The sequence below is a fragment of the Tenrec ecaudatus genome, chromosome 6 (assembly GCF_050624435.1).
Source record: "Tenrec ecaudatus isolate mTenEca1 chromosome 6, mTenEca1.hap1, whole genome shotgun sequence".
Classification (NCBI taxonomy): domain Eukaryota; kingdom Metazoa; phylum Chordata; class Mammalia; order Afrosoricida; family Tenrecidae; genus Tenrec; species Tenrec ecaudatus.
The window spans coordinates 160553786-160569604 of NC_134535.1; the positions used below are offsets into that span (position 1 = coordinate 160553786).

Genomic DNA, 15819 nt, shown 5'->3' on the forward strand with positions numbered 1-15819 from the left:
TGAGTGTGTTTTGTGAGATGGAGGAGGACTGTGTGGATTGGTGTCGGACATATGGGTTAATGTTGGACTTGTGGGCTTGGGTAGCACTGGGTTGGGATGTTTTCTTGATATGCACTTAACCTTGATATAAAACTCTCTCATATGTAAGTTTCTGTGGATTTGTTTCTCTAAAGTACCAAGACCAACACAGGGAATCAAATCTTCCTCCGAGTTTCATTCCCTCTGCAGCCACATTTAGGTCCTTTTGGCTAGTGAAGGAAATAGATTGTACCACTGAAGGGTTAATAATAATATAAATAGTGTAGCAACAATGAAACTCAAAACCTTCCTCTAGTTCCTGAACACTTCCTCCCTTCCCAATTATCATGACCCCAATTCTACCTTGCGGACCTGGTTAGACCAGAGGATGCACAGCGGTGCAGTAGGGATCTGGAAACACAGGGAATCTAGGACAGATGAACCCCTCAGGACCAGCGGTGGGAGTGGCGACACCAGGAGGGAAGGGGGTGTAGAAAGGGAGAACCGATCTCAGAGATCTATGTGTAACCTCCTCTCTAGGAGATGGGCAATGGGAAGGTGGGTGAGGGGAGACGCCAGGCAGTGTAAGATAAGATAAAATAATTATTTATAAACTATTAAGGGTGCAGGGGGAAGGGGGTAGTGGGAAGGGAGGGGGAGGGAAAAAAAGGAAAATGAGCTGATTCCAGGAACCCAAGTGGAAGGCAAATTTTGAGAATGACGAGGGCAACGAATGTACAAGGATGCTTTACTCAATTGATGTATGTATGGATTGTGATCAGTTGTATGAGCCCCAATAAAAAGATTTATTAAATTAAAAATAGAGAACATTTAATGAGTACTCAATCTGTACCAGCCCCCCCTTACTGTTTGTAATTAATTTGTGTAAATTTCATAACCCACTCATGAGCAGAAACTATTCTATCAGTGAAGAAACTGGTACTCAGGATAGCTTATGTGCAAGTGGGTGAATGGGGCTATGGAAAATGGTGAAAGGCCAAATCCATGTTTGAGTGTCCATGTGGATTAAGTTATATCCTAATTGTTTGGTCAGAGAGCCCGAGAACGGAACTCTTCTGTCTAGCATAATGCACATGCCCCGAGCATAGTCCATTCCCACTTCTGGGGCCCCTCCTGCAACTGTGATAGATCGATTCGCCACCAATCGCGTCTCTGACCGTGTCCTCTGCCCGCCATGTGCTCTTTAAGTCCCCAGTTCTCTGTGAACCCTTGAACGCCATTGTGACCCCATGCTGATGGCTTCTTTCAGATCTAGATGATCTGTCTTGGTCTTGTCTTTGTCCTCACTGAAACGAAATAAATGTTCTCCGTAAATTCAGTTTGAGATTTGGGGTCTATTTTGCCCTCTCCATCAATTATAGAGAGGTATACAATGTGGTCTTATCAGCCTAAAATAAAGGCCGTGACAATAAGAATTCAAAAAACCCAAGGCAAACTGACAGCCGTAGTGTTGATTCCGGCTCACAATGAACCCATAGTACAGAGTAGAACTGCCCCAGTGGGTTTCTGAGACTGAAACTCTTCACAGGTGTAGAAAGCCTCGTCCTTCTCCCTTGAAGCAGCTGGTGGTTTTGAACCACTGACCTTGCAGTTAGTAGCACAACACATAAACACTATGCCACCAGCATTGTTATCATTTATAACATGCTTTTAAAAAACTAGGACTCTGTGTCCCAGATATTGTTATACTTGCTGAGAAAACATAGGTACAGTTTACAGAAGGAAGAGACATCTATCTTACTGTGTTAATCTGGGGAAACTAGGGAAACAAATCCACAGAAACTCATGTATAAGAGAGTTGTATTATAAAGGTTAAGTGCATATCAAGAAAACATCCCAACCCAGTGCTGCCCAAACCCACAAGTCCAACATTAACCCATATGTCCACCACCAATTCACAAAGTCCTCCTCCATCTCACAAAACACAATGATGCCTACTGCAGGAGGAAAGCTGAATCAGTGAAGGTGTAAGCATCTCAGTGCTGGCAGGGGTCTCTACACGGCCACTCCAGCACCCAGGGCTGCATCAGGGTAGGTCCCTGTGGCTTCGCAGGGATGTCTAGCAGGAAATGACCTTGCCAGCTGAAGCAGGGAACTGGCTAAGGCAGCTGCACTCTGGTCCAACCATCACAAACAAGAGACCCGAGAACTTGAAAAGCGAGGCTCACTGAACCATTTATCCCTCTGCCCTTCAATTAACCCCACATGTGTTAATTGGCCAGGTTGGCACAATAAACCTTAACTATCTCACACAACAGGACGCCTTACGTTTAGGTGAGCTTCAGGCAGTTCATCACTGTTCTCAAGATTCTGGGGTTTTTTTTTGCATCTTCTGGCTCGGTCATTTGTTGGCTTCATCTTCAGTCTGGGAGCCAGATATTTTCACATTACCACGTTCACATCTGGGAAGTATCCAGAGGAAGAAGGGACACCATCTTCTCCTGTATCTCCTGGTAAATGAGGAGAGTTAAAGATTAAAGTCTCTCAACAGCCTCCCCTCCCTTCCCATTAGCTAGATTTAAGCAAAATGTTCTAAAGGAAATAGGCTCGCTATGATTAGACTAATCATCTTGGAGTGAAGTAGATGGGTCTGGGAACCAGCCATAATGCCCATTTTATGTTCTAGTTCTACTGCCTAGCAAATGACAAACAAGCAGTGACTGGGCAGCATAAGAATGTGTGATGAGAAACACTATGGGCACACAGAGCAGGGGGCTTGGCCAGGGTCTAACGTGGGACTAAGCCTTTTGAAAATAATCATTGGCTTTGAGTTATAAAAGGTACAAGAAGTTGTCTAGGAGGGAAGGTTTATACAGAGAGAAATATCATCTAAGCGAGTGGTTCTCCACCTTCCTAATGCCGTGACCCTTTAATACAGTTCCTCATGTTGTGGTGACCCCTCAACCATAACATTATTTTTGTTGCTACCTCATAACTGTAATTTTGTTACTGTTAAGAATTTTCATGTAAATATCTGATATGCAGGATGTATTTTCATTGTTACAAATTGAACATAATTAAAACATAGTGATTCATCACAAAACAGTATGTAATTATATATTGTGAAATATTTATTTCTAATGGCAAATGATATTTTGTCGTGTAGCATGGGTAACAGTCTGCAAGACGGGTACTCATATGTGGGAGTGTCTGCATGTTTTCTTAATGTACAATTGCTCTTTGATATGACGTTCTCTCTTACTCATATATGATTGTCTCTGGATTTGTTTCTCTAGTCAACTCAGACTCATACAACATTACTCCCGATCTTACTGAATTATAAACTGTATGTACCAATAAATCAGATGAAACTGACAATTTCTTAAAAAGACATAAACTACCAAAATTAACTTAAGATGAAACGGCAATTCTGAATAGACATATAACAAACGAAGAGATCAAATTAGTAATTTTAAAAGTTTCTATTAAGAAGAGCCAAGTGCCAGATGCCTGCTAGCAAATTCTGCGTAACTTTAAAAAGAAGATTTAATATACATTATTTACAAACTTCTAAAAACTAAAGACGAGGAGATACTTCCCAGCTCATTCTATTATTACTCTGTTAAAAAAAACCCCACACAAAATGACGTCAAAGAGAGCAACAAACAAAACTTCAGCCTCATATGAATGCAAATGCAAAAATGTTCAACAAAATATTGGCATAAATGAATGCAGCAACATATGAAAAGGATTATACATCTATGACCAGTTAGATTTATCCCAAGAATACAAAGTTGGTTTAACACTGGAAAAATCAGTATTAAAAGCATTTGACAAGATCTAACACCCCCTCATGATAAAAGCCCTCAGTAAACTAGGAATAGAAGGGAATTGGCTAGATCTGATCAGAGGCACCTATTGAAACCCCATAGCTAACATCATACTGAATGACAGAGGACTGCATGCTTGTCTTCTAAGGACAAGACAGTGATACATGCTTACTAATTCTATTTTTTGGAAGATCTTTTAAATTTTATTTTTTAAAATCATTTTATTAGGAGCACATACAACTCTTATCACAATCCATACATACATCAATTGTGTCAAGCACATTTGTACATTCGTTGCCCTCATCATTCTCAAAACATTTGCTCTCCACTTAAGCCCCTGGAATCAGCTCATTTTCCCCTCCCTCCCCGCTCCCCGCTCCCTACTAATTCTCTTCAGTGTTGTACTAGAGCACTGCTTCTCAAGCCGCGATCCTTTAATACAGTTCATGTTGTGATGACCCCCAACCATAACATTTGTTTTTGTTGTTGCTTTATAACTAACTTTGCTACTGTTGTGAATCAGGCGACCCCTGTGTAAGTGTCATTCAACAACCCCCCAAAGGGGTCATGACCCACAGGTTGAGAACGGCTGTACTAGAGGTTCTGGCAGGACAAGTAGGCAAGAAAAGAAAAGAAATATCCAGAAGTAAAGCTATATTTTCAGTCTATAGAAAATCCTAAGGAATCCACTCATTAAAACTCACTGTCATAGAGCTTCTGAGACTGTAACTTTTTAAAAAATCATTTTATTGGGGGCTTGTACAATTCTTATCACAATTCATACATACATCCATTGTAACAAGCACATTACATTTGTTGCCATCATCATTCTCAAAGAGACTGTAACTCTTTACTGGAGTAGAAAGCCCTGTCCTTCTCCTGTGGTTTCGAACGGTTGACCTTGTGGTTAGCAGCCCAATGCATAACTGTTACACCACCAGGGAATTCACTAAGGTGGAATAATTTAGCGTGTTTCCTACCTTCAAGAAGCTCCCGGGCAATAAGGGGGGATGGCATAAGTGCTGTGATATGAGGGTGTAGGTTCGGGTATTGTGGGAGAGGGAAATATGTCAACTAGGGGAATGAGAGGGTAAGGCACAAAGTATTGCTGTAAAATCACAGAAAGCTCTATTAAACTCAGATAACTCAACGTGAAGCTGTTGCTTCCCAGAATGTCCCCCATCGAGGTCTTTAAATTTCTCAAGGTAGTGAATCCATTTATCTGACTTTTTCCTGAAGACTTCTGTCTTCTTCAATTGATACCCTGTCAAAACAGCAGTTTTTTGCGTTCTTACACGGTGCAAATCCTGTCCCTTTTATATGTCCTTTGAGTTTGGAGAACAAAAAGAATGTGAAGGGGCAAGGTCAGGGCTGTCAGGTGGATGGGGTAAGGATTCCCCATGAAGTTCTCTAGCCGCCCGCCCTCAGCACAGGAGCAGCTGCCTTCCTATGATGGGAAACAGTTTCTTGGCTCAACCTTCCTGGCCTTTTTTCTCGACAATGCAGTTTTAAGTTTTCTTAAAACTTCTTCACAATGGAACATAACAGCAAGAGGAATGGAGCAACAAAGTCCCCAGGGAATACCAAAAGTAGACTTTGGGGCCAGGGCTTGTCGCCCCGTCAGACTCGACTGAAAAACACCCCTAAAGGCCAACAAATAGTCCTTGAACTAACTACAAGCTTTTCTTTCTTCTTTTGTTTTGTTTTATTTTTTTGTCATTGGCTTGTTGTTGTTTTCTTTTGTTGCTTGGTTTTGCTCTGTCTTGTTTTTTGCGCATGTTATTAACTCTGCAGGTCTGTCTAAATAAGGTAGACTGATTGAACAATCTGGAGGAGAAAACAACGGGACTGACAGTTCCGGGGGGGATATGGGAGAGGGGGAGGTTGGGGAAAGGAAGTGGTGTTAACAAACCCAGGGACAACGGAACAACAAGTGATACAAATCGGTAGTGAGGAGGGTGTAGGAGGCCTGGTAGGGCGTGACCAAGGGTAACGTAACCAAGAGGAATTGCTGAAACCCAAATGAAGGCTGAACATGATAGTGGGACAAGAGGAAGGTAAAAGGAAATAGAAGAAAGAACTAGTAAGCAAAGGGCATATATACAGGTCTAAATAAAGGCATGTGCATATGTAAATATATTTATATATGAGGATGTGGAAATAGATCTATGTGCATATATGTATACGTTTAGTATTAAGGTAGCAGATGGACATTGGGCCTCTACTCAAGTACTCCCTCAATGCAAGAATATTTTGTTGTATTATACTGGCATTCCATGATGCTCACCTTCCCGATACAATTGTTGAAGACAAAGCGGGTACATAAGCAAATGTGTTGAAGAAAGCTGATGGTGTCCGGCTATCAAAAGATATAGTGTCTGGGGTCTTAATGGCTTGAAGGTAAACAAGTGGCCATCTAGCTCAGAAGCAACATAGCCCACATGGAAGAAGCACATCAGCCTGTACGATCACGAGGTGCTGAAGGGATCAGTTATCAGCCATCAAAGAACAAAAAACTCATATCATTGTGGGTTCACCTCCCATATATGATCGCTGAAGACAAATGGGTGAATAAGCAAGTGTGGTGAAGAAAGCTGATGGTACCTGGCTATCAAAAGATATAGCGTCTGGGTTCTTTAAGGTTTGAAGGTAAACAAGCAGTCATCTAGCTCAGAAACAACAAAGCCCACATGGAAGAAACACACCAGCCTGTGTGATCACAAGGTGTCAAAGGGATCAGGTATCAGGCATCATCAGAACAAAAATCATATCATTGTGAATGAAGGGGAGTGCAGGGTGGAGACCCAAAGCCCATCTGTAGGCAATTGGACATCCCTTTACGGAAGGGTCTTGGGGAAGAGAGCCCGTCAGGGTGTCGCGTAGCAATATTGAAACATACAGCTTTCCTCTAGTTCCTAAATGCTTCCTCACCCCCCACTATCATGATCCCAATTCTACCTTACAAATCTGGCTAGACCAGAGGATGTACAGTGGTATAGATAAGAACTGGAAACAGGGAATCCAGGGCAGATGATCCCTTCAGGACCAGTGGTGAGAGTGGCGATACTGGGAGGGTGGAGGGAGGGTGGGATGGAAAGGGGAACTGATTATAAAAATCTACATATAACCTCCTCCCTGGGGGATGGACAACAGAAAAGTGGATGAAGGGAGACATAAGACAGTGTAAGATATATAATAATGTATAATATGTAACAAAATAATAATTTATAAATTATCAAGGGTTCATGAGGGAGGGGGGAGCAGCGAGGGAGGGGGAAATGAGGAGCTGATGCCAGGGGCTTAAGTGGAAAGCAAATGTTTTGAGAATGACGAGGGCTATGAGTGTACAAATGTGCTTTACTGCGGGTGATTAGACCAGCTATCCCACATCAAACTGCATCTGAAATGAGGCATGTGGATGAGAGGAAAAGAAAGAGACATGTACAAAGCATGGGATTGGGAGGACAACAGTCTGATGGACTGAAGTCAATGACTGTTAAGAGGATTGAGTTCAGCTGCATTAACCTAAGACAGGATACTGTTTTTAAATAACAGTAGACCCATTGATGGGTAAGATCATCAGAACCTCCCCCAACCTAAGACAGATGCAGTCCCGCTTTGCTCATGTTTAATAAATAAAAAAGGGGGAGATGTAGGAGGTCTGCTGGTAAAGGTGTTTCTTGGTGGGTGACTAATTAGTCCGCTGTGCCTCTGTTTACCTTGTAGCTAAAAGCATTGCAAAGTAACTCAGTTCTTTATGACCTTGCAGCTGAAAGCAGTGTGAGATAACTCAGTTCTTTAAGCCCTCTTTAAGATTCTTTGAACCTTGCATGTCCTTGTGCTTATCTTAGAATGTAGTGCTGTTATTCTTCAAGTGCTTAGAAAGTGTGCCTAGTTAAGTAACTTCTGCAAAGATAAGAGGTTCAGAATGTTTTTTAAGGATAATTCTTTGATGTTTGTTTTGTAACCATTCCCTTGTAAGAAGAGTATAAAAACCAAGCTTCGAATATACGTGGTATTTCAGTCCATCAGATTGTTGTCCTCCCAACCCCATGCTTTGTACATGTCTCTTTCTTTTCCGTTCATCCGCACGCCTCATTTCAGACCCAGCTTGATGTGGGATAGCTGGTCTAATCACCCGCACTTTACACAATTGATGTATGTATGGATTGTGATAAGAGTTGTATGTGCCCCTAATAAAATGATTTAAATAACTCTTCTTCACAATGAGCCCACTTGACCATCCTGTATCCTTTAAGATAATCTGTCCAGATGATCCCTTCTGAATCTCTCCAAACAGTCACCTTAACTTCCTGTGCCTTGATCTCACCTGCCCCGGCCAATCCCTTCAGAAGCCATTGCTTTGATGAACCTTTTGTGCAAAGGAATCCTGCAGAGAAGACAGATGTGTAACTGAAAGAACTTCCCTTATGCCACCCGCCGGTGACAGAGCTATATTTAACACGTTTTCTTGGGAACAGTCCCGTGCGTAGATGAGCTAGAATTCTAGAAGCGTGACTTTTTGACTTATCGGAGTGTGAAAACATTTAAAAGAGATGGAACAGTGGATGGTGAGGTGACATGGGGGCAGGCATGTCATGCGGAGAATGTATGTAAAGGACATGTGTGGAACAGAAGCGGGCAGTGATGACGTACTGCAAGTGTGATTTGAATGTGGGTGTTGGGGGGGGGGGTCGTTTGTGGGAAAGGTAGTCAGAGAAGTGAGCAAGGTCCAGAGCACAAAGACCCATCTATGCCATGCCGAGAAGTTTGGTCTCAGCATGCAATAGGGATGACCGAGGGTTCGAAGCAGAGGCTTTGGACCAGTCCATATATGGTGACTTGAATATTGCACGGGGGCCCTGGAGGTGTACCTCTTGATTTGTGCTGCATGGCTGTGGCATGGGGTTAACATTCTTGTCATTGCCAGGTTTTTGGTTGGAGCGGACCCCCGTGCACGAAGCAGCCCAGCGGGGGGAGACGTTGCAGTTACAGCAGCTGATCGAGAGTGGCGCCTGCGTCAACCAGGTCACGGTGGACTCCATCACGCCCCTGCATGTGGCCAGTCTGCAGGGCCAGGCGCAGTGCGTGCAGCTGCTGCTGGCCGCCGGGGCCCGGGTGAGCGGCCCCTTCAGGACAGCGCCAAGGCCAGCTGTCGCCGTGGGAAGGAGTGGGAACAAGGCAGGACACTGTAGAATGAGGGAAAGAAAGGGCTTGGGAGTGGCGTTCAGGGCTAGGCAAACACGTGGAAAGAGAGGCAGCAGGGAGAAGACTGGGAAGGTAGAGGAACCAGAAGAGAATGTGGTGGAAGTGAAGGGCGGAGGGAAGAGCAGACACTGCCCAGCACACTGGGGACTGAGACAGGTTCGGGGAGTTCAGTATTAGGAGGTCACCAGTGGCCAGAGAAAAGGCAGTTTCAGCAAAGCGGTGGCCACAGACCTTGGATCCCAAGGGTGGGGCTACAGGTGAAGTCCATGGACAGCTTACACCTTTGAAGAGTTGGACTAGGAAGGCAGGCAAAGAAGAGTTGAAATAAGCTCCAGCACGTAGCCCCCAGAAGCTGCGTTTGGACACATTCTCAGTAGAGCCTGCCAGCCTGGGGAGCTGCCTTTTCCCTCCCCTGTCTTTTTCAGACACAACCCCCCAAACCAAACTCCCTGCCAATGCAGACTCATAGCGAGCCCCTGTGGGTTTCGGAGACTGCTTTTGTTTACGGGAATCGAAAACGCAGCCCTTCTTTCTCGGAGCTGCTGGTTTTGAGCTGCCAGCCACTCAGATCGCAGCGCAGCGTAGAAACGCTGTATCACCAGGGCGCCTATTTTCAGACTAGGAGAGGTGTATGAGTGAACTTCAGGTACTCCTCCTACCTGAGGCCTGAGTTAAAACTTCCACTGTTATGCCCTGCCTTCCCCACCTGGCACCTTGCTCTCCTCGCCTGCCCTGAGCTTACTGGGTGTTGAAACAGCCCCAAACAGGACTTCTACAGTTAGAAAGCTTGGAAGGATGGTCCCAGTCTCTCTCTTTCTCTCTCTAACTCCCCTGGCCTAGCATGGTGCCAACCTGTGGGTCATGACCCCCTTGGGGATCGAACTACCTTTTCACAGGGGTCGCCTAAGACCATTGGAAAACACATAAATATTTCACAATATAAAATTACCTATTTTGTGATTAATCACTACGCTTTAATTACCGTATATACTCGAATATAAGCCAACCCGAGTATAAGCCGAGGTACCTAATTATTACCTGGGAAACCAGAAAAACTGATTGACTCGAGTATAAGCCTAGGGTGGAAAATGCAGAAGCTATTGGTGAATTTCAATAATCAAAACAAATGAAAATAAAATTACTAAAAATTGAGACATCAGTGGGGTAATGTATTTAAATATTTCTTTTAAATAAACAACATAAATAAAAGGACAAGTCATTTAACATTAGTAAACCAGCACAGTAAGTAGAAAATAGGTTCAACAAAAACAATATCAACAATGATACCCTAAGTGTACTATTTCCTGAGCTCAATCAGCAACCAAGCTAAAATGTAAAGAGTTAAAATCCTTCAAAACTGGATTCCTCATCATCATCCGTATCCCAATGCAGAGCTTCAGCTGGTGTGAGGTCATCATAGACGCTGTCCTCACTGAGATCGCCGTCATCACCATCACTGCTGTCATTTTCATACAAAGCACAGTCTTCACTGCCATCCAGAGCATTACTAATACTACATTTCTGGAAGGCACGTCGCACCATGTCTCTGGAATGTCTTCCCATGCATCTCGAATCCACTTTGCTATGAACTCTATTTCAGGCTTCATGAGATTTCCTCCTTTTGTTAGTCGGGCTTGACCAGATGACATCCATTCATGCCACATCCTTCGCACACAGTCTTTAAAAGGTTTATTCAAAGATACACATCATAGGGCGGCTCTGATTGGTTAGATGTGAGTTAACAATCATTCAAAGCCCTGCAGTGTCAGCGGAGCTGTGAATGAACAGCGGAGAAACGGCAATCACCCGCGAGATAACGGGGCGCTCGTCCCTTTACCTCCAGGGGGAGGGCCCAGCGAGATGTTACACATTTTTTGTGCTGAAAAACTCGGCTTATACACGAGCATATATGGTATATTCAATTTGTAACAATGAAAATACATCCTGCATATCATATATGTACATGACAATCCATAACAGTAGCAAAATTATAGTTATGAAATAGCAACGAAAATCATGTTATGGTTGGGGGTCACCACCACATGAGGAACTGCATGAAAGGGTCATGGCAGGAGGAAGGTGGGGACCCACTGACCTAGCACAAAGTCGGTGCTTCTAAGTACAAGAGGGCTTCGAAACATTAACAGGAAAAGCCCATTATCTTTCCACTCTATTTCCCCCTGAGCTCTCGGAAGCCTCCTGCTCTCTTTGCAGAGAGGAATCTGGATGAAGAGCAGTGAATGGCTCAGCTGCCCCCACCCTGTGACACTTGTTTCTGTCTCCCCTCGAGGTGGATGCCCGCAACATCGACGGCAGCACCCCCCTCTGTGACGCCTGTGCCTCGGGCAGCGTGGAGTGTGTGAAGCTGTTGCTCTCCCACGGAGCCAAGGTCAACCCACCCTTGTACACAGCGTCCCCGCTGCACGAGGCCTGCATGAGTGGTGAGTCAGGCCCAGGGCCCTGTCGCCCTGGGATCCCCCCCGGGCTTCTGCTGCCCTGGGAGAACAATCCCTGAGTCGCCCCGAGGCCTGTCCCCATTTGTATTTCCTACAGTACACAGCTCCTAACAAGTTTCACCCCTCTTTCTAGGGGGTGCTAAGAGTTAAGCAATACAGGTAGGAGGTAGAGAAAGCAGGGGTGGAGAAAGGAGAGTTCTACTCCCGGGTCACTCAGCTGTGGAGATATGTCTTCTCCGACATGAGATACAGTTTTCATCCAATGAGATGGATTCTGTTCTTAGCTAAGGCTCCCAGTGCACTCAGATGTTAATAACAGAGACCAGTCAGCTCTGGGCTCTCACCGGGTCTGCTACAGCTTTGCCCGAGGAAGATCCTGATCCAGCTGGAAAGTGTCTTAGCTTCCTAGTGTCACTATACGTGCAGTTTCCCCAAGTGGTCGGCTGTAAAGGTCAGGAATTATTTTTGCCCAGTTCTAGAGGCTGAGTCCAACCCAGAGACTTGGCTGCGTCAATCCCTCCCTTGTAAGTAGTTCCATGAGTTCCCTGGTTGCTTGGCTTGTACATGATGTCTCTTTTCCTTGCGTGTGTGTGTGTCCCTCAGTTTGTGACCTGTGTTTTTTATAACTCAGGAATGATTCAAGTTAGAATCAACCAAAACAAAACAAAAACCAGACTTATATGGATTTGAAGTAATTAACATAACAAAGTCCCTACTTCTTGTAGTTTTTTCCAATAGTTTTATTGTGCTATAATTCACATATCATACAGTCCCATAGTTCAGTGGTATTTAAAAGGAGTCATATACATCGACAATCAATTCTAGTGCATCTTTCCCCCTTCTATATTCATTATGTGTTCCCCACATCCCCTCAAATTCCCTTCATCTGCCAAAAGTTTATATTAGTTATTGTCACTATTCATCCATCCCTTCATGCTTCATAAATTGGGAAATTTACTCAAAATGAAAAAAAGGGAAAAAAACAACTCTGTGTGTGTGTGTGTGTGTGTGTGTGTGTGTGTGTGTAAGAGAAGACTCCAGGCAATATTAAAATAAACCAGAGAGAAACCCTCTGTCAAGAAACACGCAGAGAGTATTTAAATCTAGGACAATTCTAGAATGGACCAGCCTATTTTCAAACAAAATTGCATCCATAGGTACAGGGGTCAAGATTCCAATACATACATTTGGGAAGCACATTACAATCCATAACAGGAGGCGAGACCCAAACCCATACAGGATGACCTGGGTCTAGGGCTGGGTCAGGGAGGGACTCAACCAGCGTGCCCTCAGGGAAGCGGTGGCCCTGCTGTGTCTCTTCAGGGGGCAGGTGGGCAGAACTGGACCTGAACAGATAGATGGCAGCAGGAAACTAAGAAGGCTACTCCAAGCCCCGGGGAAATGACTTGTTTTACTGGATCCGATGCTCTAAGTATAGATAAGACTGGACATTTGGGGTAAGAAAAATTGATGGAAATTTTTTTAAGACTAGGGAGTTTAGAGTTTGCTCTTTGGAGCAAAGGTTGCAAACCGGTGGCCTGTATTTTCATTGGCTGGCATGGTGTGTGTTTGTCTTTGAGTGTGCTGGGTGGGGTGTACAGGCTAATATGCCTGCTGTCACCTTGCACCTCCAAAAAGCCAGAGCATGCTGGGCTTTGCTTCCAGCAGTTATTAAAAAGAGTCTGAGCAGATGGTGAATGACAGGAAAATAAAATTTTAGATAGGTTCATTTCACAGCTATTTGTATATCAGAAGACTGAAATTGTGTGTGTGCGTGTGTGTGTGCATGAACACATGGGGCGGGAGGTGGCGTTATCTTGGAGGCAGAGAGATGAGGAGGGGCTACAGCAATGGTCCAAGTGCACGCACTAGGGTGGTGACATGGAAATGGGCAAACAGAGTGGATTTACTTAAAAAGCCTTGGGGGAAGGATAGGATTTGGTGTGATTGGGAGCTGCAAGGATCAAACAAGCTTCTGAGATCTGAGCAGGAAATGATGCTCCTGGCTGAAACAGGTTGTGAGTGAGTTGGGACTCCAGGGGAGGGAGGCTGGAGCTGTGTCTAGTTTCAAGCAGACTGAGTCAATCACCCTGCGTTTTGTAGCCCTGGATGTCAAGGTGACAGGTGGAATTTGGTAGTTAGTTGTCTACAAGGAAAAGGTAATTAAGTGTTGAGAGAGGCAGCATCTGAGAACAAGCCAATGAAGGAGAGCAGAACAGACCATGACCTGGTGCTTGATTCCCACGCCTGCCTTGCAGAAAGAGGAGGAGCCAGAGGCAGAAAAAGGCTTGTCAGGGAGGCTGGAGGGGAATTAGCTTTATAAGAAAAGACAGGGGAAATCCAGCAATAATTAGGCTTGGCTTAATGTGACTCGACTCAGTTTGTGGATTAGGAGGTAGCAAACATTTTCTCCTCTATTGAGGACCCTTGGGAATGGTGAGGGATCTTTTCTGTCTATTCATGATGTTCACTTCCAAAAATAGTTCTGAGAACAAGGGGGCTGGTCGTGTCTTCCTTTCTTTCCACTACCAAGTGGGCATGGTGGGCTAGCCCACCCCCCTAAGAAATAGCAAAGCTTTCTTGCATCCACAAGGACACCTGAGAGGTGTCAGGTGTTCCTAGATGACGTCATGTTTCTCATTTGCCCTTACCCAACCACACAACCAAGCCTGGGCTGACCTCCAATTACGTGCGCCATGCTGATTAGTTTTAACGTGTGTGTTTACTGACTCTGCTTCCTTTCCCATTTATTTTAAGGAAGTTCTGAATGCGTGCGGCTTCTTATTGATGTTGGGGCCAACCTCGAAGCACACGATTGCCACTTTGGGACTCCTCTGCATGTTGCCTGTGCGAGGGAGCACCTGGACTGTGCTAAGGTGCTGCTCAAGGCAGGTACGTTGGTGCTGTGCTGGACTGTGTGCCAGCAGGAAGCTTGGCGGGGCAACCTGGCAGACCAGGGTTTGAAGCCGGTTGACTCTTCAGTTTCTATCTCCAAAACACTGGACAAAGAAAACCTAGTTTGCAGGGGGTGTGAAGAGGATTAGCCATAACATTCCCATCCTGCCTTGAGCAGAGTAGATACTGACCAAATGCTAATAATCGTTATCAAACGACAGGGAACGATCCACGTACCTGTTTACCACGGTTGTTGTCTAAACCAGAAAGAGATGGGGCTTAAACATGAGATGCAGCGAGTAGTGCTTATTAGGTGCCCTTGGGTCAGCTCAGACTTCCAGCAACGCAGTGTGCAACAGAGAGAAACACTGCCACGTCCTGTGCCCTCCTCACGATGGTCATGTTTGAGCCCATTGGTGCAGCCTCTGTGTCCATCCATCTCACCGAGGGTCTTTTATCCTGAGCCACTGCTTTGCCAAGCACGAGGTGCTTCTTCAAGGAATGGTTTCTCCTGATAAGATGCCCGAAGTAACATGTCCGAAGTAGGTGAGACAAAGTCCCCTGCCATCCTTGCTTCTAAGAAGCATTCTAGCTGTACCTCCCCAGAGAGCATCCTTCATTCTTAGCAGTGTTTAGGTAGGGCATTTGGAATCAAGGTCACTGTCAGGCATCCCGAAAAGGTTCTGGATCTAAAGCATGGGTTCCCAAACTTATTTGGCCTTCTAGTACCTTTTTAGAGAGAAAAAAAAATTCAGCAATTCCTGGCAATGAAAACTTTTGTACTATAGCCTGTAATCTAGGATAAAGTGTAAGTATCACTGTTGTGGTTATGCATCGGGCTGCTAACCGAACCACAAGGTCAGCGGTTGGAAACTACGAGCCACTCCATGAGAGAAAAAAGAGACTTTCGACTCTCATAAAGAGTTACAGTCTCGGAAACCCATAAGAGCAGTGTCTCCCTGTGCTGTAGGATCTCTCTGAGTTTGAATCAACTGTATGGCAGTGAATTTGTCAGTTCAGTTTCTTTGAAGATAAATAATCAACCAAACCCAACCAACCAACTGGAGATTAGGTTCAGGGTCTGTCTCTGTCAAAAGTATTTTCTTTTGTTATTTGTTTTGTTGTTTTTTATTACTACTTTTTAAAACATTTTATTAGGGACTCATACAACTCTTATCACAATCCATACATACATCAATTGTATAAAGCACATCTGTACATTCTTTGCCCTCATCATTTTCAAAGCATTTGCTCTCCACTGAAGCCCTTTGCATCAAGTCCTCTTCTTTCCCCTCCCTCCCCGCTCCCCCCTCCCTCATGAGCCCTTGATAATTTATAGATTATTTTGTCATATCTTGCCCTATCCAGCGTCTCCCTTCACCCCCTTATCAGAAGCTTTAAAATGCAGACAGTAGATATTGGTAAGATATTTGATTATGAATTCAACTTCA

The 15819-nt window shown here is 44.5% G+C and overlaps 1 protein-coding gene across 1 annotated transcript in view; it reads left to right on the forward strand.

The window, feature by feature from the left end:
• ASB13 (ankyrin repeat and SOCS box containing 13) overlaps positions 1 to 15819 on the forward strand; it is a 58673-nt gene that overhangs the window by 30998 nt on the left and 11856 nt on the right. Inside the window, exons 2-4 of the mRNA XM_075552433.1 lie at positions 8740 to 8927; positions 11308 to 11458; positions 14231 to 14365. Coding sequence (XP_075408548.1) covers positions 8740 to 8927; positions 11308 to 11458; positions 14231 to 14365 — 474 coding nt within the window. The remainder of the gene's footprint in view (positions 1 to 8739; positions 8928 to 11307; positions 11459 to 14230; positions 14366 to 15819) is intronic.